This window comes from Neoarius graeffei, chromosome 22, assembly GCF_027579695.1.
Source record: "Neoarius graeffei isolate fNeoGra1 chromosome 22, fNeoGra1.pri, whole genome shotgun sequence".
NCBI classification, from domain to species: domain Eukaryota; kingdom Metazoa; phylum Chordata; class Actinopteri; order Siluriformes; family Ariidae; genus Neoarius; species Neoarius graeffei.
In genome coordinates this window covers 3537887-3562187 of record NC_083590.1, presented here as the reverse complement: position 1 = coordinate 3562187, position 24301 = coordinate 3537887, and the positions used below count along the sequence as shown (strand labels likewise).

At 41.3% G+C, this 24301-nt stretch overlaps 1 protein-coding gene across 3 annotated transcripts in view; it reads right to left on the bottom strand.

Moving 5' to 3' along the window:
• Positions 1-24301, bottom strand: part of LOC132870536 (NACHT, LRR and PYD domains-containing protein 12-like) — a 129924-nt gene that overhangs the window by 40495 nt on the left and 65128 nt on the right. Inside the window, exons 9-12 of one of the 3 annotated variants that reach the window (XM_060904212.1) lie at positions 14379-14552; positions 12808-12981; positions 6602-6775; positions 1870-2043 (exon numbers count right to left, since the gene is read on the bottom strand). In XM_060904212.1, coding sequence (XP_060760195.1) covers positions 1870-2043; positions 6602-6775; positions 12808-12981; positions 14379-14552 — 696 coding nt within the window. The remainder of the gene's footprint in view (positions 1-1869; positions 2044-6601; positions 6776-12807; positions 12982-14378; positions 14553-24301) is intronic. The other 2 variants (XM_060904210.1, XM_060904211.1) reach the window with 2 other exon arrangements.

Sequence of the window (24301 nt, the reverse complement as noted above, 5' to 3'; positions counted from 1 at the left end):
TGTCTGTGTCTATGTGTCAGCCCTGTGATGACCTGGCGACTTGTCCAGGGTGTACCCCGCCTTTCGCCCATAGTCAGCTGGGATAGGCTCCAGCTTGCCTGCGACCCTGTAGAAGGATAAAGCGGCTAGAGATAATGAGATGAGATGAGACATAATTGCGTGGACCCCTCTGAGCCGAGCTTTTCCAGTACACTTGAACACACATGCTTTGACGAATTATAACCAAAAACAAGGAAATGTGAATGATTTCCTCAAAATATTTTTGTACTTTTATATATTGTCATGTTGATGAATAAAACTTAACGCATTTCCCGTGAAACGAGACGAGCTACTTTAGACTGGTTCCCTGCTCTCTTAGCGCAGAGTGAGGATACAGTCCATGTCTCTGACGCTTGGTAGGATTCATTTTATTCAGGAACCAGTCCAGGAAAACACGATTTTCAATAGACACAGGTGAACTTTGTTTTTAGGAGGAGTCAGATGTCATGATGCGTGATTCACTTTGCAGAATAATAATAATAATTGAACTACGCAAATATTTTAACAGCCAGTGTGGATGTCTGCATTTCTTGATCCCAGATAATGTTTCTACAGATGAGAGATGAACACGACAAAGCTGAAGGAGGGAATATTTCAGTTTGGACACAAACGTGTTTAAAAAGCCGGGAGGTCTTTCCCTGCACTTCTAAAACAACCGAGTTCGTTCAAATGGAGTTAATCTTTAGTGAACGGTGATAAATGACACAGTGAACAGTAAAACAGTACAGAAACAGTAGCAGCAGTTCAGCTCCTCGCTGTTTTTGTCGATAAACGGTTTAGTGCTCGCTCCCGCGCGTCACCGCTCCGTCCCTCACACTCCGTTTAAGAAATCTACATTTAAACCATATTTTTGTTTTGATTCTAGAATCCTGTGTAGATATCGAAACGTGCTCTAAATAAATGTTTCCCCTCTATCGGTGCAGTTTCACGATAAATGGAGATGTTCGTTATTCAGGCTGTCACTTTTTCCCCAAACATCAACTTCACCGAGATCAAACCCAGAAACCCTTCACTTTGGCCACGCCCATAAACAGGAGGTGCAGAATTTTCATTGTGGTTTTGTGAGAAAATATCAAATTCTCCAGACATCTGCAAACTCGTGCAGTCAGCAGCAGCACCATCTCCAGCTGTAAACGTCGCCGTGACATTATGACGTCGATGTAACGTTTAAAAGTGGAAATGGTATTTGGACTGTGAACAGGTTCGCTGGGAATAACAGGTTGTTAGTTGCTTCTCTGTTCCAACTCCATTAACAAATCAAGAGACTCTGCATTTCCAATAAACGTTACAGCTCATAACATGAAGACCATAAGACGGCTTTCACCATTAACGTTAGCCAACTAGCTAGCTAACTTCCTGAGATGAACCTTCATCCAGTGAGCCGACCTGCTTCCTCTTCACACGCTCCGACAGAGAGGATGTGCTTCCATACCAGCTAAGGTCAGCTTTACAAACTGGGTCATTCACAACCTTTCCTTTCAGAGTTCAGTGTGAAAAGCTCCCACACTTTGGAGGTTTTTGTTTTTGAAGCTGCCTTCGCGCTTTTGTGAATTTCTCTCCAGTAAGCGCGAACGTCAAAGCATTCCGAGTTAGCGCGAAAAACACACGTGATGATGTCACCAACTAATCAACTATTACATCAGTTGGGAACTAATTTGGTCATCAGTTTTAGTTGACGAACTCGATTAATCGTTACACCCCGAGTGAACAGAAACAATCTTCCTCCTCAGGACACTGATGATGAAGCTAAAACCTCTGCTTCAGTCTCACTATTAGAGAATGGGTCTTACTGAGGAGCAGGTCATGTGACTCTCAGAGAGATGATCTTACCACAGTGTCTCCAGTTTACAGTGAGGATTCTCCAGTCCAGCACAGAGACGCTTCACTCCTGAGTCTCCCAGTTTATTAGAGGACAGATCCAGGTCTCTCAGGTGTGAGGGGTTTGATCTCAGAGCTGAACTCAGAGCAGCACAGCCTTCATCTGAGACACCACAATCCCACAACCTGCAGAGACACAATGACACACACTTCATCAACAGATTTCCATCTTGGTTTAATACTGACTTTAAAGATGATGAGTGTAAAATTAATTTTATTATTCAGAATGTCATGAGGATTTAATATCACCTGTTTATTCTCATTAACAGTGTCATTAATAATGATAATACTGAGTGTTATATTGAGTTTCTCTCCTCTGTTGTGTGTGATATTAAACCATCAGCAGCTGAAGCTGAACAGAGAACAGCAGAGAGACCATGAACTTTAATCAGAGAGAGAGAGAGAGAGAGAGAGACTGAATCTCAGATGGGTCTCTACTAGACTTATAGTGCACTACACAGGGGCAATAAACTCGTTTCTCCGTCGTCTACACAGTGCATTTATAGAACACTATAGATTTATATTATTGGAGAATCAAGGAAGTAAACAAAGATCATTCCATATAAATCCTACAAACATTCAGCCACTCGTTCTCGAGACAGCGTGAGAACAAGAATCTCACACAAATGGGAATAAACCCCAAAGCGTGAAGACAATAAAATTAACAAAATTCAATGTTTTAATGATCTTTTCTGCTCCCAGATGAATCTCAGATGGGTGCTCTTGTGAGAGACTCGCTGTAGCTCCGCCCACCAGACAAACCAAATCCAAAAATAAGTCAATAAACTTGTTAATACCTCAATTATAAAATAATGACTCAACTAAACACCAAACAAACAAACACTTCCTGTTCACTCAGAATCCTTTACACACACAAAACACCCATATTTACCATTTCCATTAAAAACACCCCTGTCAGAATGGACCACACCACCAAACACCCCTATTTCCCTGTGGTGGTACAGTCCCCCGCTTTCCCACTGGAACCAGGAGGTGGTGGTGGAGTTGAACGGCGGTGAATGAAACTGGATATGGGGTTGTTTTACAAAGTTTTAACCAATAAATGAGAATATTTTAACAGCCAGTGTGGATGTCTGCATTTCTTGATCCCAGATAATGTTTCTACAGATGAGAGACGAACACGACAAAGCTGAAGGAGGAAATATTTCAGTTTGGACACAAACGTGTTTAAAAAGCCGGGAGGTCTTTCCCTGCACTTCTAAAACAACCGAGTTCGTTCAAATGGAGTTAATCTTTAGTGAACGGTGATAAATGACACAGTGAACAGTAAAACAGTACAGAAACAGTAGCAGCAGTTCAGCTCCTAGCTGTTTTTGTCGATAAACGGTTTAGTGCTCGCTCCCACGTGTCACCGCTCCGTCCCTCACACTCCGTTTAAGAAATCTACATTTAAACCATATTTTTGTTTTGATTCTAGAATCCTGTGTAGATATCAAAATGTGCTCTAAATAAATGTTTCCCCTCTATCGGTGCAGTTTCATGATAAATGGAGATGTTCGTTATTCAGGCTGTCACTTTTTCCCCAAACATCAACTTCACCCAGATCAAACCCAGAAACCCTTCACTTTGGCCACGCCCATAAACAGGAGGTGCAGAATTTTCATTGCGGTTTTGTGAGAAAATATCAAATTCTCCAGACATCTGCAAACTCGTGCAGTCAGCAGCAGCACCATCTCCAGCTGTAAACGTCGCCGTGACATTATGACGTCGATGTAACGTTTAAAAGTGGAAATGGTATTTGGACTGTGAACAGGTTCGCTGGGAATAACAGGTTGTTAGTTGCTTCTCTGTTCCAACTCCATCAACAAATCAAGAGACTCTGCATTTCCAATAAACGTTACAGCTCATAACATGAAGACCATAAGACGGCTTTCACCATTAACATTAGCCAACTAGCTAGCTAACTTCCTGAGATGAACCTTCATCCAGTGAACCGACCTGCTTCCTCTTCACACGCTCCGACAGAGAGGATGTGCTTCCATACCAGCTAAGGTCAGCTTTACAAACTGGGTCATTCACAACCTTTCCTTTCAGAGTTCAGTGTGAAAAGCTCCCACACTTTGGAGGTTTTTGTTTTTGAAGCTGCCTTCGCGCTTTTGTGAATTTCTCTCCAGTAAGCGCGAACGTCAAAGCATTCCGAGTTAGCGCGATAAACACACGTGATGATGTCACCAACTAATCAACTATTACATCAGTTGGGAACTAATTTGGTCATCAGTTTTAGTCGACGAACTCGATTAATCGTTACACCCCGAGTGAACAGAAACAATCTTCCTCCTCAGGACACTGATGATGAAGCTGAAACCTCTGCTTCAGTCTCACTCTTAGAGAATGGGTCTTACGTCTCACTCACAACCCGCCGTAAGTGTTTTGGACACACACGGGTTGCAGGGTTTGGTAGCTCACAGCCGTGCTGCAGGGTTGCGGTGAACCCAGGGGAGAGTTTGGGGGAGGAGTATGGGCAAAGTACTTGTCAAGTACAGGTTGCATGCCTGACTTCCTCGAGGCGTGGGAAAAATTGCGCTGTTATCCCGTGGAAAGCGTGTATCTGATGCACGTGATCAGTGTGTGTTCAGTGAGTGTGGAGTGTGTGAGACTTGCATTTTACCAGTTTCCTGTGCTATGAGTTTGAGCCGCTCTTGTGAAGAGTGTGATGCATGTGATTAGCATGTTACAATCACTCATAACTTGCTTGTGACGGAAGCCAGGAGTGGGTATAAAACCAGCGTGTCTGCAACATTCTGTATCTGTCTTTCGACTGAAGAACATTGGATATTTTGTCAGAAAAATTTTTAAAATTTCAGTTTAAAGTTTAGAAAATGGGACCCAAGAAGAAGCGAGCAAAAATGAAGTAACCCAGCCTGAAACAGCAGAGGGGGAGGAGGAGGAAGAATTTGATGATGATGGTCGCAGCACCGGCGAGCCCTGCATGGACAGGGAGAAGTTTGCCTTCAAGCCGGCAGAAGGCACAGCAGCCCTCCAGAGGGATTTCCACAGGTAAATACACGTGCTTTAAACATTCATTTCAGTATCTATATGCTTATGTAATTAATATTATATAAGCTGATTTTCATGTATGTTTCAGCGAACGACACCCAGAAGTGAGGACACTGCAATCCCATCATCGCTGTCAGGCCATTGTGCCATGCTCAGTGATGAGGACAAGGACATCCCGACACCCCGTCCCACCACTCAGCAGGAGCAGGACAGCAGCTCAGAGTCAGAGTGTGTTTCAGTGCTCAAACTGTTGGGCTATTTAGTTGAGATTTTTTACAATGGAATAAAATGCATTATTCCCTTATACTCATGTTTTATTATTTGACGTTTGCATGGTAAATTGACATATACTCAAATAAAAACAGCAAATGAGGTGGTCTTCTTCCCTTCGGGAAGGGAAGGGCAGCACGGTGGTGTAGTGGTTAGCATGGTCGCCTCACAGCAAGAAGGTCCAGGTTCGAGCCCAGCGGCTGGCGAGGGCCTTTCTGTGTGGAGTTTGCATGTTCTCCCCGTGTCTGTGCGAGTTTCCTCCGGGTGCTCTGGTTTCCCCCACAGTCCAAAGACATGCAGGTTAGGTTAACATGGGGCAGCCTTGGGCTGAAATGCCCTTGAGCAAGGTACCTATCCCCGGGCACTGTAGTGTGGCTGCCCACTGCTCTGGGTGTGTGTGCGCGTGTGTTCACTGCTTCAGATGGGTTAAATGCAGAGGATGAATTTCACTGTTCTTGAAGTGTGCATCTCATCTCATCTCATTATCTCTAGCCACTTTATCCTGCTCTACAGGGTCGCAGGCAAGCTGGATCCTATCCCAGCTGACTACGGGCGAAAGGCGGGGTACACCCTGGACAAGTCGCCAGGTCATCACAGGGCTGACACATAGACACAGACAACCATTCACACTCACACCTACGGTCAATTTAGAGTCACCAGTTAACCTAACCTGCATGTCTTTGGACTGTGGGGGAAACCGGAGCACCTGGAGGAAACCCACACGGACACGGGGAGAACATGCAAACTCCACACAGAAAGGCCCTAGCTGGCCACGGGGCTTGAACCCAGGACCTTCTTGCTGTGAGGCGACAGCGCTAACCACTACACCACCGTGCCGCCTGAAGTGTGCATGTGACAAATAAAGGTTTCTTCTTCTGCAATGCTACACGATCGGTTCCTTGGTTCCTCCCCAATTAACCCAGAGGCTTGCCCCTCGTGCCATGTGCACACCACACATAGGGGTAGAAAGTGAGATGTACTTCTGTCTTGCGAGCTGCACAAATAGCAAGTGTGGGAATACTTGTGTAGTACTTCTGAGGCACGTCACTCATACAATGATCGTGCGTCAGTCATGTGTCTTACTGTCATCGCAAAAAGCCCTACTAGCCGCGCTGCTGACTTGGTTCAGGGGTAAAAAAGGAGTACGGGTCCCGTATGGAGTGTATGCATTCTTGATTTGTCGCAAGACCCGTAGAATTCGCATGTGCAGGACTAAAAGTCTCCATGAGCAGTCTGCAACCTTCAACGGCACTGAACACATGCAAGTGTTGCGCAAGTCTCAAGCACAGTTTTCCAAATTTTTTACCATAGACCGCCTGTAGCAGCACATACGGCAGGTTGTGAGTGAGGCTTTACTGAGGAGCAGGTCATGTGACTCTCAGAGAGATGATCTTACCCCAGTGTCTCCAGTTTACAGTGAGGATTCTCCAGTCCAGCACAGAGACGCTTCACTCCTGAGTCTCCCAGTTTATTAGAGGACAGATTCAGGTGTCTCAGGTGTGAGGGGTTTGATCTCAGAGCTGAACTCAGAGCAGCACAGCCTTCATCTGAGACACCACAACCACCCAACCTGCAGAGACACAATGACACACACTTCATCAACAGATTCCCATCTTGGTTTAATACTGACTTTAAAGATGATGAGTGTAAAATTAATTTTATTATTCAGAATGTCATGAGGATTTAATATCACCTGTTTATTCTCATTAACAGTGTCATTAATAATGATAATACTGAGTGTTATATTGAGTTTCTCTCCTCTGTTGTGTGTGATATTAAACCATCAGCAGCTGAAGCTGAACAGAGAACAGCAGAGAGACCATGAACTTTAATCAGAGAGAGGCAAGGCAAGTTTATTTCTATAGCGCATTTCATACACAGTGGCAGTTCAATGTGTTTTACAGAGGTAAAGGCAAAACAGTAAACAATAGAAAATAAAATTACATAAAATAAAGGGGGAAGAACAGAGAAAAATAAAAATAATAGAATTAAACAATAGTAGAAATAAAATAATAAAATGGAGTAAAAGTTCAGTAAAAAAACAGCAGAATAAAATAGAATAAAAGTTAAGTAAAGTTTAAAACATGATCAGTTAGCAGAAAGCATCTGAGAACAGCTTGGTCTTTAGTCTAGATTTGAAGCTGCCAACAGCAGGAGCATTTTTAATGTCCTCTGGCAGTTGGTTCCATAGCTGTACTGCATAGTAGCTAAAAGCTGCTTCACCACACTTTGTTTTAACAACAGGTTTTACCAGTAAATTTTGCTGCTGCGATCTGGTAGATCTGATTGGGTTAGGCTGCTGCAACATATCAGAGAGGGAATTGGGCCCTGTACCATTTAGAGATTTGTACACCAGCAGCAATGCTTTAAAGTCAATTCTGTAGCTTACTGGAAGCCAGTGAAGGGACCTTAGAATTGGAGTAATGTGCTCTGTTCTTTTTGTTTGTGTGAGAACCCTAGCCGCTGCATTTTGAACCAGCTGAAGTCGTTTGATGGTCTTTTTTGGCAGGCCTGTGAAAAGGCCATTGCAGTAATCAACCCTACTAGAGATGAAGGCATGTATAAGTTTTTCCAGATCATTTTTTGATATAAGTCCTCTTAGTTTGGAAATGTTTTTTAGGTGATAAAATGCCGTTTTAGTGATTGCTTTCATGTGACTGTCAAAGTTTAGCTCGCTGTCAATGAAAACACCAAGATTTTTAACCATATCTTTTGTTTTAATCCCCTTTGTGTCAAGAATAGTGGTAATCCTGAGTCTTTCATCTTTTTCCCCAAATAGAATTACTTCTGTTTTATCTGTGTTCAGCTGAAGAAAATTTTGTGACATCCAGTTGTTGATTTGGTCGATACACTGGTAGAGACATTCAAGGGGGGCATAATCATTAGGTGATAGAGCAAAATAAATTTGGGTGTCATCTGCATAGCAGTGATACAAAATTGAGTTGTTCTTGATAATTTGTCCAAGTGGGAGCATATAAAGGTTGAATAGTAATGGTCCAAGGATCGACCCCTGGGGGACACCACAGGTCAAGGACATTGATGTTGAGATACAATTTCCCATGGTAACAAAGAAGCTTCTATCTTTTAAGTATGATTTTTACCAATTGATCACTTTACCAGTCAACCCAACCCAATGTTCAAGTCGATATAGCAGTATGTTGTGATCAACAGTATCAAAAGCTGCACTGAGCTCCAGTAACACCAGGACCGATGTTTTGCCTGCATCAGTATTAAGACATGTAGGTATCATACCGCCATCTTGTGTCAGAACTACAATTCCCAGTCCACTTCCGTGTGACCTACGTCACGCGTGGGCGGGATCATCTACTTCATCATACAAGGAAACATAAAACAATGGGACAACGCTTCCATCTTGGTCTCTCACGTCTGCCTTCCGATGAATCTGGATGTATAAAGAGGCGCTCTCCACCCCAAAAAGACGTCTTCTTTCTTGCAAGATCCATCACTCAGCGCGATTTTCTTTCTTACCCTTGGCAAAGGTAAACTCTAGAGTCGCGCGATCCTTAAACTCAACCCGAGTTACAACCGGTTTACTTGCATTAGAAGTGACGTCACGACTGCAGCCCAGGCAGTCAAAAGTTAAGAAGCGATTGAATCCTTTTTAACTCAAAGCGCTGTGCATCTTATTCTGATCAGAGACTTTTCCTCACGAACGCTGAGGTTCGGACCAAGAATCCTCTGCTTTCCACGGGAACCACCCAAGTGCTCCGCTGGACCCGAAAGTTTTCTCCGCCTCCATCACGAGCGGCTCACGTGCTCCCACGGCGAGGCCCGAGACTACACCGGCGAATAGTTCTTCATATCTTGCTAAAGGCAGGATTAAGTAAGATTTTGGCATTTGGGCATAATTAGGATAGTCTTAGGAATTTGCTTTTATTTGAAATAGTGTGAATTTAAACCCAGGTTTATCTGTTACACTGTTAGACACGCAGCGTGTTGATTTATTTTGGTTCTATGTTCTCTCAATTGTTTTTTTAATAGATAGGCTGCGCATGCTTCTCTCTCTTTTATTCTTACTAACATAATTTCATTATTATACATCTTGATCTCAAGATTTCAGTGGATTCAGTATGGTTATGAGCTAGTGGGTTAGCTACAGCTTCCCTTTTGTCTGCTTAGCAACACAAAGCTAATCAAGGCCTACCATGTGCTCAGCAGGCCATCAGGCCTGATAAACCACACCTCAGCTAGAAATCCACAAGCTAGCTTTTAGTTAGCTACGGCTAATACCCTTGTCTTTAGCAACACGTGCTCAGTAGGCCTCACCAGGCTTAAACACACTTTAGCTAGGCCATAGGGCCTTTAGCAAACTGACACTAGCAACACAAGGCTAAACACGGAGCTAATCCTTTGTTCTGTTTAGATAACATTCTTTTGTTTAGCTACCAACAAGCTAGGCCTCCACCACGTGTAGTTAGCTACACGAGGCTAAACACATGGTCAAGTCCTTCTCTCTCTCACACACACACACACACACACCTCACTGCTTGTATATATTGATTTTTTTTATCTTTTTATCTTTGTATAATAAAGTCATTTATTAAACAAACTGTTTATTTGTGAACAACAATATCTGAAGTCCCCAATCTTCTCAAAGAATTCAGAAAGGGTGCGTATGTTATGTAAATGGTAAGTGATCGTAATAATTTGGAAATATACCATAATTTAGCTGTTTGGTAATTTATTATTAAGCACCAGGATTAATGGTATGATTCACTAAATGATTCACTAAACGATTCATTGAATGATTCACTAAATGATTCACTAAACGATTCATTGAACGATTCACTTCAAATGAGTGATTCTATGGTATGATTCAATTCAAATGAGTCAAAGTAAACGATTCAATGGGATTGATTCATTTTAATTATTAACCTTCAAAATTTAATGAGACTGATTTAATGAGATTGATCACTTAATTTCAATAATTAACTGATTGCACCCACAGACATATGTCATTCATAACTTTAATCAGTGCTGTTTCAGTGCTATGATTGGCACGAAATCCTGACTGAAAGTTATCAAAGCAGATGTTTGACATCAAGAAGGCAGTTAATTGATTGAAGACAATTTTTTCAAGGATTTTCCCGATGAATGGTAGATTTGATATTGGCCTGTAGTTGTTCGATACTGAAGCATCCAGATTATTCTTTTTAAGAAGGGGCTTTACAACGGCTTTTTTTTCAGGGACACAGGAACAATGCCAGTCTCTAGGGATGTATTTATGATCTGAAGCACATCTGTAATTATAAGATGAAGAACAGACTTAAAAAAGTCGGTGGGCAGAATGTCCAATTCAGATGTTGAGGAACTGAGATTTTGTACAGTTTTTTCAAGAGTCTCATAATCAATTAAACAAAATTCTGACATTGTGTTGAAGTTATCTGTCTGTGTCACTGGTGATTGCAGCTTTTCAGTTATTTACAACTGAGTTATATTATGAGCAATATTCTGCCGTATTTTATCAATTTTACCTTTGAAAAAGGATGCAAACTCATTGCATTTATTAACTGCGAGAAGTTCAGGTGCTAATTGTGGTGGGGGATTAGTTAGCTTCTCTACTGTTGAAAATAGCACACGGGCATTGTTCATATTCCTGCTGATGATGTTGGAGAAGGACTGTCTTGCTTTACCAATTTCATAATTATATTTACAAAGCATCTCTTTATGGATTTGATAATGGATGTGAAGTTTAGATTTGTGCCATTTTCTTTCAGTCTTTCTACATTCTCTCTTTAGCAGTTTAACAGCTGGGTATTGCTTCCATGGTGCTTTCTGCTTGTCATTGACTCTTGATTTTGAATGGAACAATATTGTCCATAATTTGGGTCATATTTAAATTAAAAATTTCCAGTAGAGAGAGAGAGAGAGAGAGAGAGAGAGACTGAATCTCAGATGTGTGCTCTCCTGAGAGACTCACTGTAGCTCCGCCCACCAAAAAAAACAAATCCAAAAATAAATCAATGAACTCGTTTATACCTCAATTATAAAATAATGACTCAACTAAACACCAAACAAACACTTCCTGTTTACTCAGACTCCTTTACACACAAAAAACACCCATATTTACCATTTCCATTAAAAACACCCCTGTCAGAATGGACCACACCACCAAACACCCCTATTTCCCTGTGGTGGTACAGTCCCCCGCTTTCCCACTGGAACCAGGAGGTGGTGGTGGAGTTGAACGGCAGTGAATGAAACTGGATATGGGGTTGTTTTACAAAGTTTTAACCAATAAATGAGAATATTTTAACAGCCAGTGTGGATGTCTGCATTTCTTGATCCCAGATAATGTTTCTACAGATGAGAGATGAACACGACAAAGCTGAAGGAGGGAATATTTCAGTTTGGACACAAACGTGTTTAAAAAGCCGGGAGGTCTTTCCCTGCACTTCTAAAACAACCGAGTTCGTTCAAATGGAGTTAATCTTTAGTGAACGGTGATAAATGACACAGTGAACAGTAAAACAGTACAGAAACAGTAGCAGCAGTTCAGCTCCTCGCTGTTTTTGTCGATAAACGGTTTAGTGCTCGCTCCCACGCGTCACCGCTCCGTCCCTCACACTCCGTTTAAGAAATCTACATTTAAACCATATTTTTGTTTTGATTCTAGAATCCTGTGTAGATATCGAAACGTGCTCTAAATAAATGTTTCCTCTCTATCGGTGCAGTTTCATGATAAATGGAGATGTTCGTTATTCAGGCTGTCACTTTTTCCCCAAACATCAACTTCACCGAGATCAAACCCAGAAACCCTTCACTTTGGCCACGCCCATAAACAGGAGGTGCAGAATTTTCATTGCGATTTTGTGAGAAAATATCAAATTCTCCAGACATCTGCAAACTCGTGCAGTCAGCAGCAGCACCATCTCCAGCTGTAAACGTCGCCGTGACATTATGACGTCGATGTAACGTTTAAAAGTGGAAATGGTATTTAGACTGTGAACAGGTTCGCTGGGAATAACAGGTTGTTAGTTGCTTCTCTGTTCCAACTCCATCAACAAATCAAGAGACTCTGCATTTCAAATAAACATTACAGCTCATAACATGAAGACCATAAGACGGCTTTCACCATTAACGTTAGCCAACTAGCTAGCTAACTTCCTGAGATGAACCTTCATCCAGTGAGCCGACCTGCTTCCTCTTCACACGCTCCGACAGAGAGGATGTGCTTCCATACCAGCTAAGGTCAGCTTTACAAACTGGGTCATTCACAACCTTTCCTTTCAGAGTTCAGTGTGAAAAGCTCCCACACTTTGGAGGTTTTTGTTTTTGAAGCTGCCTTCGCGCTTTTGTGAATTTCTCTCCAGTAAGCGCGAACGTCAAAGCATTCCGAGTTAGCGTGAAAAACACACGTGATGATGTCACCAACTAATCAACTATTACATCAGTTGGGAACTAATTTGGTCATCAGCTTTAGTCGACAAACTCGATTAATCGTTACACCCCGAGTGAACAGAAACAATCTTCCTCCTCAGGACACTGATGATGAAGCTAAAACCTCTGCTTCAGTCTCACTATTAGAGAATGGGTCTTACTGAGGAGCAGGTCATGTGACTCTCAGAGAGATTATCTTACCCCAGTGTCTCCAGTTTACAGTGAGGATTCTCCAGTCCAGCACAGAGACGCTTCACTCCTGAGTCTCCGAGTTTATTAGAGTTCAGATCCAGGTCTCTCAAGTGTGAGGGGTTTGATCTCAGAGCTGAACTCAGAGCAGCACAGCCTTCATCTGAGACACCACAATTATACAACCTGCAGAGACACAATGACACACACTTCATCAACAGATTTCCATCTTGGTTTAATACTGACTTTAAAGATGATGATTGTAAAATTAATTTTATTATTCAGAATGTCATGAGGATTTAATATCACCTGTTTATTCTCATTAACAGTGTCATTAATAATGATAATACTGAGTGTTATATTGAGTTTCTCTCCTCTGTTGTGTGTGATATTAAACCATCAGCAGCTGAAGCTGAACAGAGAACAGCAGAGAGACCATGAACTTTAATCAGAGAGAGAGAGAGAGAGAGAGAGAGAGACTGAATCTCAGATGGGTCTCTACTAGACTTATAGTGCACTACACAGGGGCAATAAACTTGTTTCTCCGTCGTCTACACAGTGCATTTATAGAACACTACAGATTTATATTATTGGAAACTCAAGGAAGTAAACAAAGATCATTCCATATAAATCCTACAAACATTCAGCCACTCGTTCTCGAGACAGCGCGAGAACAAGAATCTCACACAAATGGGCAGAAACCCAAACCATAACGGTTTCACCTCTCAGTGGTGGAGGCAGAAAAATGTCAGTGTAATTTATGATTATGTTCGTTTGTCTAATTACTTTCTCATCCCTCAAAAAATAGGGACCACAAATAAAAAGTGCTGTAATTTCAACACCAGTCGTCCAATTTAGACGCAGGTTTCTCAAAATAAAGTTGAAGGTCTGCACTTTGAGCTCATCTTCATTATTTAATTCCATCAACAATATACTGTGGAGGACAATAAAAACCCCAATAATTATTTATATCCACGTCAGAGCTGGATTTAGGGGGTTCCTGGGTTGGGATATGCCCCGCCCCCAACCGGTCCCTGCACTGCATCAAGACTTTTTTAGGACCAAATTATCTCCTGAATTAATTTACGAATCTCGTGTCAAACCTAAAGCTTGCAGATCAAAATACGGCTTTTTTACGGTTGAAAAAAAAGACAGTTAAAAAATAATGAGTTTGGACCTTTTATCCTCTCCATCTCAGAAACTAATGCAGATACGAACCTGAAATTTTACACACTATTAATGGGAACAGTGACATTATTCAAAAAGTACGAAGCAAATCCGAGATGGTCAGCTGGGAACATTTTTAGAAAATCTGGTGATTATTCATTTCCATTCATTCAATGTTTAAAAATTATATTTCAGACACACTGCAGTCGGATCAAGTCCCGTTTTGTGCTGCAGCTTCTCACATCCGTCCATCTGACCCAAAGACTCTGTGACAAATCATCAGTGTGCAGTGAACAGAAACAATCTTCCTCCTCAGGACACTGATGATGAAGCTAAAACCTCTGCTTCAGTCTCACTATTAGAGAATGGCTCTTACTGAGGAGCAGCTCATGTGACTCTCAGAGAGATGATCTTACCACAGTGTCTCCAGTTTACAGTGAGGATTCTCCAGTCCAGCACAGAGACGCTTCAGTCCTGAGTCTCCGAGTTTATTAGAGGACAGATCCAGGTGTCTCAGGTGTGAGGGGTTTAATCTCAGAGCTGAACTCAGAGCAGCACAGCTTTCATCTGAGACACCACAACCCCACAACCTGCAGAGACACAATGACACACACTTCATCAACAGATTTCCATCTTGGTTTAATGGCGGTTGTGAAGATGACGCGTCTCATGTTGGACTGTCTCCCGGCTCTTGTCCAATCAAAAGATATTAATAATGACGACTGAAACGTTACCACTGTTACTGACAATTATTAACATTCAGTTTATTAGAGGTGCAAATGTTTCAGCACAAAGTAAATAAAGGTTGAAGAGTCGGGTTTTGTAGAATTTCTCTGCTTGACTATTTGTCACGTTCACATATTTAATTGTAAATACATATATATTATTTACCAGCTGGGAGGTCCGTATCGTGAAATACCGTGACCGAGGTCTTGAAAGTACTGAGCAAGGCCCTCTGGGTCGAGGTCAGTATTCAAGGCCGAGATCATGGTATTTCAGCATACGGACCGACCTTAAGCTGGCAAATAATATATTTATTTTTTTCTTTACCAAATTCTAACAGAAAACGAGAGCGCCCGAAAGGGAAAACCGAGCCGAGGCGAGCCGCCATTTTGAATCCTCATTCACGGCTGTAATGCAAATGGCTTCCTCCTCGGTATACAAGTGCACTTCCATGGCAGGGAAAAAACTACATTTTGCTGCCTATGTAGTCCCCTATTTATATAAAATTGAGTCATTCAGGATTCAGCCATGTTTTTGCTCGGCGTTAGCAACAGTTACAGGTTTTTAACTTTCTCCTGAAATGTTTTCTTTTATTTCTTCTTCCTCGGGGTAGTAAAACTTGCTTTCGCTGTGAACACTGTCGTTATCACTATCCATGCTGTAAAATTAATGCTATTCTCCTGAGAAATGCGCAAATAGATGTTGACAGAAATTGCTACTATGTTTGTTGTTGTTGTGAACGAGTGAGTCGCCAGGGGTCTGTAATCGGGGTCCGTATCATAGGATACAGACCTGCTCGCCAGCCAATCAGAGCGCAGGATTTGATGGAAACCGGACTGCGAAAAAAATAAATTTTAATAATTTATTTTATGTAAAAGTGATTCTGGGGAGAAACGATCACTTACAGAGAGAGAGAGAGAGAGAGAGAGAGAGAGAGAGAGAGCATTGGTACCTGGGGATTTTATTTTATTTAGAATTGGAAGCCTTTATTTGTTGCTTCTGTGTACTGAAGGGAAACAGCGCTCGAGTGTTCCGGTGGCGTCACAGGCAGATATCCGGTTTCAGCGCTGCATCCAGGGAAGCCTATTTTTAGCAATATCATAACTTTTAAAATGGATAAATTTTTGTTTGAAAGTATTTTTAATTGAAACCTGCAGGGGGAGGGGCACATCAGGGCAGTTTCCATGATCAACAAACAGCATTTATTTTTGGATTTTGTTTGACTTTAAACGCTGTAACAGTAATTCACAGTTCGAGCTGTTCGGATTTGAGTTTTCTGCTGCACACGTCGTCACTGACACATGGGATAAACACACAACATCAAATCTGATCACCAACTCGGGAAATAAGAGCCTGATCTAAAATATTTATAAGAGGAGAAAGAAAAAGAGTTTCAAAAGTCAGGTTTAGATGAAGCAGGCAGAGTCATATTTATTGGAACAGCGCAGACATCTGATTTGTTCTCTAATTACTGAGCGACTGAAATGATCACAGCCCAGTGCTGAAGGGGTTTTATGGAGCAACTCAGGATGAGCTTGGGTAACAGTGCACGTGTGTATTTGTGTGTATGTGTGTGATCTTTTTGAAGTGAAGTAGGTTGCTCTTTTGATCTGTATATGGACACATGCTTTAATTATAAAATGTTGAAATACCAGCCACTTGTCAATACTATCATGGGCTTTGGATTTCAATGTAAACTAGTTGTTCTCGTATTTGGGAGTCTTGGACATGTACACAAACTTGTTCTATCAGGAATGCAACTATGTGGGCTACGAAAAACAACCGCAAAGAGACTGGTGAAGCACTGTTCCATATCTGCCATAATAGGTAGCTTGTCCATTTGGAGACGGAGATGTCATATTTTTCCATAGATATTGTTGGGTTGACTAATTGAATGATCACTTTTACAAATCTGCAGTGGTTTCCAGTAATGTTTGGATCTGTGGATTTTTCTTGTGCTGTGATCCAAATAAAAGTACTAAACTGTGTTGCCAGGTGCTCCTTATTTGTTCCAGGTGCCAGTGATTTACAGACTGGACATGTTCTTCCCCTTACACTCTGTGTGTTGTCTCTCCCTGTCTGACTTTCCCTGTGTGTGTGTGTGTGTGGGGGGGTAAAGACCTCTCCCAGAAAAGGACACTGAAATTTGAGACAGAGGTTTTTGTTTCAGAGACAAATAAATCCATCAAAGAGCTTCAGCATGAAAAAGAATAAAAGCTGTGAGGAGGTCAACAAAGTTACAATTTATCAAAGATGTCCGGACATGAGAACAACAACAAAAGAATAATTAGCATGTGAGGGGACTTCCGGTTTGCAGCCAGCAAAGTTGGACATGCAAGCGTGAGGTCCACAGGCGTACCTCAACAGTTGCTTTTATTTTCTGTTAAACTTTTCAAAACCATGATAATAAAACCCTAGAAAGTAATTGACTCTTTGTCGTGGCGTATGGCACAGTATAACTTAAGGGGTCTTCAGGATATTACACCGCTGTCTAAGCGAACAGCCAGACCCACGCACACAACCAGAATGGCGACCGGCTCTCCTAAAGGTGAAAGCCCTACCCTTGATGCAGTGATGGCAGCCATTCAGGAAAGTAAGGAAGAGATATCAAGACAGATTGATGCTGAAACAACTTCCATCCAGTCCTCACTCTCTAAGATTGAAATGGCAATGTCAACACTAGCGGACCAAGTCGAAGAAATGGAGGGATGCATATCAGCAAATGAGGATAACATTAAAGATGCCACCTCGCATATTGGGAAACTGGAGAAGGAGGTACAGTCCTTCAAAGATAAAGTGGACGACTTAGAGAACAGGAGCTGGCGTAACAACAGCCGCATACTCGGGCTCCCCAAGGAGGCTAAAGGCCGCAATGCTGCAGGGTTTTTGGAGCTAGTCATACCGGAAATCCTCGGTATCAAAAACTTTCCTACCCCATTACCTGTGAAAGAGCTCACCGCCTGGGAAAACCCCCCGCCAGCAGAGTGAACACGCCAAGGCTGAGACCCATGATTGCAAAGCTCCTCAACTTTAAGAACAAGGAGAAAATAATGCCCCTCGCCAGACAAAAGGGAGAGATTCATTACGATAACAGCAGGGTTTACATTTTCCCAGACTGCAGCCCCAGCCTGCAATGCCTTAAAGACACCTTTAAGGATGTTAAAAAGAGCCTTCGGGCAAGAGGAATTGCTTATTCCCTGCATCATCCAGCCAAACCACGGATTACGCATGAGGGCAACATCAGGTGGTTTGCATCACCTTCCGCAGCGGCAGACTTTTTGAAAACTATTGGCCAACTAAACTTAATTTCTTTGAATGTCAGGGGAATCAATTCTCCAATTAAGAGGAGGAAAATTTTGACGTACTTAAAGAGACAATCCATTGATGTTTCATTTATTCAAGAAACTCACCTTTCTGATGCAGAGCATATCAAACTAAGGAGAGATTGGGTGGGACACGTGTACCACTCCTCATTCAACACAAAAGCTAGGGGGGTTGCCATCCTTATTAATAAAAAAATGAACTTCAAATTAACATCAATAGAAAAAGATAGTAATGGAAGATTTGTCTTAGTTAAGGGTGAACTGAACTCCAATAGGGTTACACTTGTTAATATATATGGCCCCAACCACGATGATCCTGCTTTTTTTAATGACCTTGTATTAAAACTTGCAACTGCTGAGGGGCACTGTTTGGTTGGTAGTGCCTAAATCTATATAATATATATTATATAGATTTAGGCACTACCTAAAACCAGAGCTCCCATCTGTTTCTGGGTTGTTGAATTTTCTTATATCATAGCCAGTCTCTTTTGTTTTATTCCTTTACTGCAGGGGTGTCCAAACTGATCCATAAAGGGCCGTGTGGCTGCAGGTTTTCATTCCAGCCATGCAGCAGCACACCTGACTTGGCTCATTCAATCAACTGAACTGTCTTCACACAGTCAAATACTTGCAGCCACACCCACCCTTGATTAAAGGGTGGGTGTGTCAGTTGGTTGAATAAGCCAAATCAGGTGTGCTGCTGCATGGCTGGAATGAAAACCTGCAGCCACACGGCCCTTTATGGATCAGTTTGGACACCCCTGCTTTACCGACTAGCACTGGCCACTAGGCGGTGTGTATGACTGGTAATTACTAACACTGGCCACTAGGCGGTGTGTGTGACTGGTAATTACTAACACTGACCACTAGGCAGTGTGTATGACTGGTAATTACTAACACTGACCACTAGGTGGTGTGTCTCATCTCATCTCATTATCTCTAGCCGCTTTATCCTGTTCTACAGGGTCGCAGGCAAGCTGGAGCCTATCCCAGCTGACTACGGGCGAAAGGCGGGGTTCACCCTGGACAAGTCGCCAGGTCATCACAGGGCTGACACATAGACACAGACAACCATTCACACTCACACCTACGGTCAATTTAGAGTCACCAGTTAACCTAACCTGCATGTCTTTGGACTGTGGAGCGCCCGGAGGAAACCCACGCGGACACGGGGAGAACATGCAAACTCCACACAGAAAGGCCCTCGCCGGCCCCGGGGCTCGAACCCAGGACCTTCTTGCTGTGAGGCGACAGCGCTAACCACTACACCACCGTGCCGCCCTAGGTGGTGTGTATGACTGGTAATTACTAACACTGACCACTAGGTGGTGTGTATGACTGGTAATTACTAACACTGGCCACTAGGCGGTGTGTATGACTGGTAATTACTAACACTGACCACTAGGCGTTGTGTATGACTGGTAATTACTAACACTGACCACTAGGCGGTGTGTATGACTGGTAATTACTAACACTGACCACTAGGCGGTGTGTATGACTGGTAATTACTAACACTGGCCACTAGGCGGTGTGTGTGACTGGTAATTACTAACACTGGCCACTAGGCGGTGTGTATGACTGGTAATTACTAACACTGACCACTAGGCGGTGTGTATGACTGGTAATTACTAACACTGACCACTAGGCGGTGTGTAAGGCAAGGCAAGGCAAGTTTATTTATATAGCACATTTCATACACAATGGCAGTTCAATGTGCTTTACAGAAGCAAAAACAAAAACAGTAAACAATAGAGAAATAAAATTACTTAAAATAATTTTATTTTTAATCTAAAACAATTAATTAAAAGAATTAAAAGAAAATAATAAGAATTAAACAACAGTAGAAAAAAAATAATAAAATGGCAAAAAGAAAAAAGGAGAAAAAGAAAAAGAAACCAGCGGAATAAAATAGAATAAAATTAAAGTAAATTTAAAACATGCAGAGAAAGTAAAGATTATAAAAAATGTAAAAATATTAATTATTTAACAGAAAGCATCTGAAAACAGCTTGGTCTTTAACCTAGATTTGAAGCTGCCAACAGCAGGAGCATTTTTAATGTCCTCTGGCAGTTGGTTCCATAGATGTACTGCATAGTAGCTAAAAGCTGCTTCACCACACTTTGTTTTAACAACTGGTTTTAATAGTAAATTTTTCTGTTGCGATCTGGTAGATCTGATTGGGTTAGGCCGCTGCAACATATCAGAGAGGTAATTGGGCCCTGTACCATTTAGAGATTTATACACCAGCAGCAATACTTTAAAGTCAATTCTGTAGCTTACTGGAAGCCAGTGAAGGGACCTTAGAATTGGGGTAATGTGCTCTGTTCTTTTTGTTCGTGTGAGAACCCTAGCCGCTGCATTTTGAACCAGCTGAAGTCGTTTGATGGTCTTTTTTGGCAGGCCTGTGAAAAGGCCATTGCAGTAATCAACCCTACTAGAGATGAAGGCATGTATTAGTTTTTCCAGATCATTTTTTGACATAAGTCCTCTTAGTTTGAAAATGTTTTTTAGGTGATAAAATGCCGTTTTAGTGATTGCTTTCATGTGACTGTCAAAGTTTAGCTCGCTGTCAATGAAAACACCAAGATTTTTAACCATTTCTTTAGTTTTAATCCCTTTTGTGTCAAGAATAGTGGTAATCCTGAGTCTTTCATCTTTTTTTCCAAATAGAATTACTTCTGTTTTATCTGTGTTCAACTGAAGAAAATTTTGTGACATCCAGCTGTTGATTTGATCGATGCACTGGTAGAGACATTCAAGGGGGGCATAGTCATTTGGTGATAGAGCAAAATAAATTTGGGTATCATCTGCATAGCAGTGATACAAAATTGAATTTTTATTGATAATTTGCCCAAGTGGGAGCATATAAAGGTTGAAAAGTAATGGTCCAAGAATCGACCCCTGGGGGACACCACAGGTCAAGGGCATTGACGTTGAGGAACAATTTCCCAGGGTAACAAAGAAGCTTCTATCTTTTAAGTATGATTTTAACCAATTGATAACTTTACCAGTCAATCCAACCCAGTGTTCAAGTCAATATAGCAGTATGTTGTGATCAACAGTATCAAAAGCTGCACTGAGGTCCAGTAATACCAGGACCGATGTTTTGCCTGCATCAGTATTAAGACGTATGTCATTTATAACTTTAATCAGCGCTGTTTCAGTGCTATGACTGGCACGAAATCCTGACTGCAGGGCTCGAAATTAACTTTTTTTCTTTGTGTCCCCCAGTGGTCCCGAATTCTGTGTTGTATTGTCCCGAATGGAAGCAATAGTGTCCCCATTTTTTTCCTCTCTGAAATAACCAGTGGTTAATATTATCATATGAAGTTACTATTATATTTGTAACTATGCAATTTTGAACCCTTTATATCATTTTTACAATAAGTCACAAGACACAAGCGACACATGTCCAATACATCATCTACTTCAAAATTACAGTTATTGCATTTTCAGTTTATTAAACTTTGGCGATCTCACTGTATGAATAGATACCCGTTTATTTAAAGGGGCCAACTAGCTCATTCAGAAAATGTTTCGACTCCCTACGTCTGCAGTACACTTTAGTTGAAAATAATACCCCTTTTATGTTCATTTCATCTACTTATACCTTGAATATCTGTTGGCACTTATAAGGCCAACTTATAATTTTCACCATTACCGTTATCCATTTTTATGAACTTTCCGTTATCCATTTTTATGAACTTTCCGTTATCCATTTTTATGAACTTTCGCTGCCGGGTGCAAATGTTAGCAACATCAGCATAGTGGCAGGTCCGAGCCTAGTTGTGCTGCTGACTGACTAAACTTTCTGAACTAGAAAGACACCAAGAAAACTCACTTATTCTGTTGAACGGTATCTTCCGTCAATATCATCCACATCATTCCTGTTGTATTTTATAACGTGTCTAACAGTGTTCATTAAGTTCATTCAGTTGCTAGCGTTGCCTGCAGACCAGGCGATGACACTTTGGATCCTGAAGGTCCCGGAGACGTTATGTCTGGGCTTTCGGTTTCTTCCCCGCGGTCGGTCCGCTTCAACCACTTCAGCATTTTTGTTCTGGCAAGAGTCGGCGCAGCGTGTGCGGTAGCAATTCCATTCCAAGTCCATATAATGCGGACACCGGCCGAAGATTCTAGAACAGAATGCGCTGCTCTGTAGCCTACGGATGCAGGTGCATCGAAAGTGTAGCTACTATGTATTTTTCGCTGTTAACGTTTTAAAATTAAAATTGACAAATTAGGTGAATGTCTACGTATGTGTTACGGCTTTGTAAATAATATTAATGTAGAACTTTTTTTTCTAGATCTATTTTTTTCCATTGTCCCGGGATTGTCCCAGATATGATAATTTTGTGTCCCGATGACATTTTTTATGGTCCCCGGGACATCGGGACACCGTTAGTTTCGAGCGCTGCCTGACTGAAAATTATCAAAACGGCTGTTTGATATCAAGAAGGCAGTTAATTGATTGAAGACAATTTTTTCAAGGATTTTCCCGATGAATAGTAGATTTGATATTGGCCTGTAGTTATTTAACACTGAAGGATCCAGATTATTTTTTTTAAGAAGGGGCTTTACAACAGCTTTTTTTAGGGACACAGGAACAACGCCAGTCTCCAAGGATGTATTTATAATTTGAAGCACATCTGTAATTATAAGATGAAGAACAGACTTAAAAAAGTTGGTGGGCAGAATGTCCAGTTCAAATGTTGAAGAACTGAGATTTTGTACAGTTTTTTCAAGAGTCTCATAATCAATTAAACAAAATTCTGACATTGTGTTAAAGTTATCTATCTGTGTCATTGGTGATTGCAGTTTTTCAATTTTTTGCAACTGAGATATATTATGAGAAATATTCTGCCTTATTTTATCAATTTTACCTTTGAAAAAAGATGCAAACTCATTGCATTTATTAACTGATAGAAGTTCAGGTGCTAATTGTGGTGGGGCATTAGTTAGCTTCTCTACTGTTGAAAATAGCACACGGGCATTGTTCATATTCCTGCTGATGATTTTGGAGAAGAAAGACTGTCTTGCTTTACGAATTTCATAATTATAATTACAAAGCATCTCTTTATGGATTTGATAATGGATGTGAAGTTTAGATTTGCGCCATTTTCTTTCAGTCTTTCTACATTCTCTCTTTAGCAGTTTAACAGCCGGGTACTGCTTCCATGGTGCTTTCTGCTTATCAATGACTCTTTTTATTTTGAATGGAGCAATATCATCCATAATTTGGATCATATTTAAATTAAAAAATTCCAGTAAATCATCTACAGAGTCTGACATTTTGGTTGAGTTCTGTAAGAGAGCTTGCTCAAAAAGAACACGTGTTGTCGTTTATGACTCTCCTACCTATAGTCGTTGAGCTATTCTGAATGTGAGGAGACATAGAAACTTCAAAGAAAACACAGAAATGATCAGATAATGCCAGGTCAACAACAGTATAAGAAACAGTAAGACCCTTTGTGATGACGAGGTCAAGAGTATGACCACGAGAGTGGGTCGGTCCCTGTACATGTTGTACCAGGTTAAAGTTATCAATAATTGCAAATAGTTCTTTGGCATAAATGTTATCAGTATTATCTACATGCAAGTTAAAATCCCCAGATATAATAAGACAATCAAACTCTAAGCAAATGACTGATAACAGTTCACCAAACTCTTCAAGAAAGACTTTGGCTGAATGTGTCGGAGGCCTATAAATAGTTAGTAATAATATGTTAGGAGAGCATGTAACAAGTGCACATAAGTGTTCAAAGGACGTAAAATCACCAAGTGTGGATTGTTTACATTGAAAAGAGACTTTGAATATATTTGCGATCCCTCCACCTTTCCCTTGTCGGGTAACATTCAAAAAATTAAAATTTGGGGGAGCTGCTTCGATAAGGGTGGTAGCACTATTTGCTTGATCCAGCCAGGTTTCAGTTAGAAGCAAAAAATCAAGATTGTGTTTACAAATAAGATCATTAATTAAAAATGACTTGTTTAAAAGTGATCTAATGTTCAGAAGAGCTAGCTTTACAGAAATTCTAGAAGCAATATTTGGTTGTGCACTTTGATGCTGTTTTAAAACAGGAAGGAGATTAGATTGGTTCACCCCCAGGGTTAAATGTGCTCGATGTTTTCTGTTTCTTATCAACACAGGAATAGTGTCAACATCAGGTCCCAACTTTTTTTCAACATTACATCCATTTGCAGGGACCCAGACTACATCAAACAAGACTTTCTAAATGTTCCATTTGGTTTGAGGGTGAAAGGACTGGAGATGACATGTATCTTTTGGATGG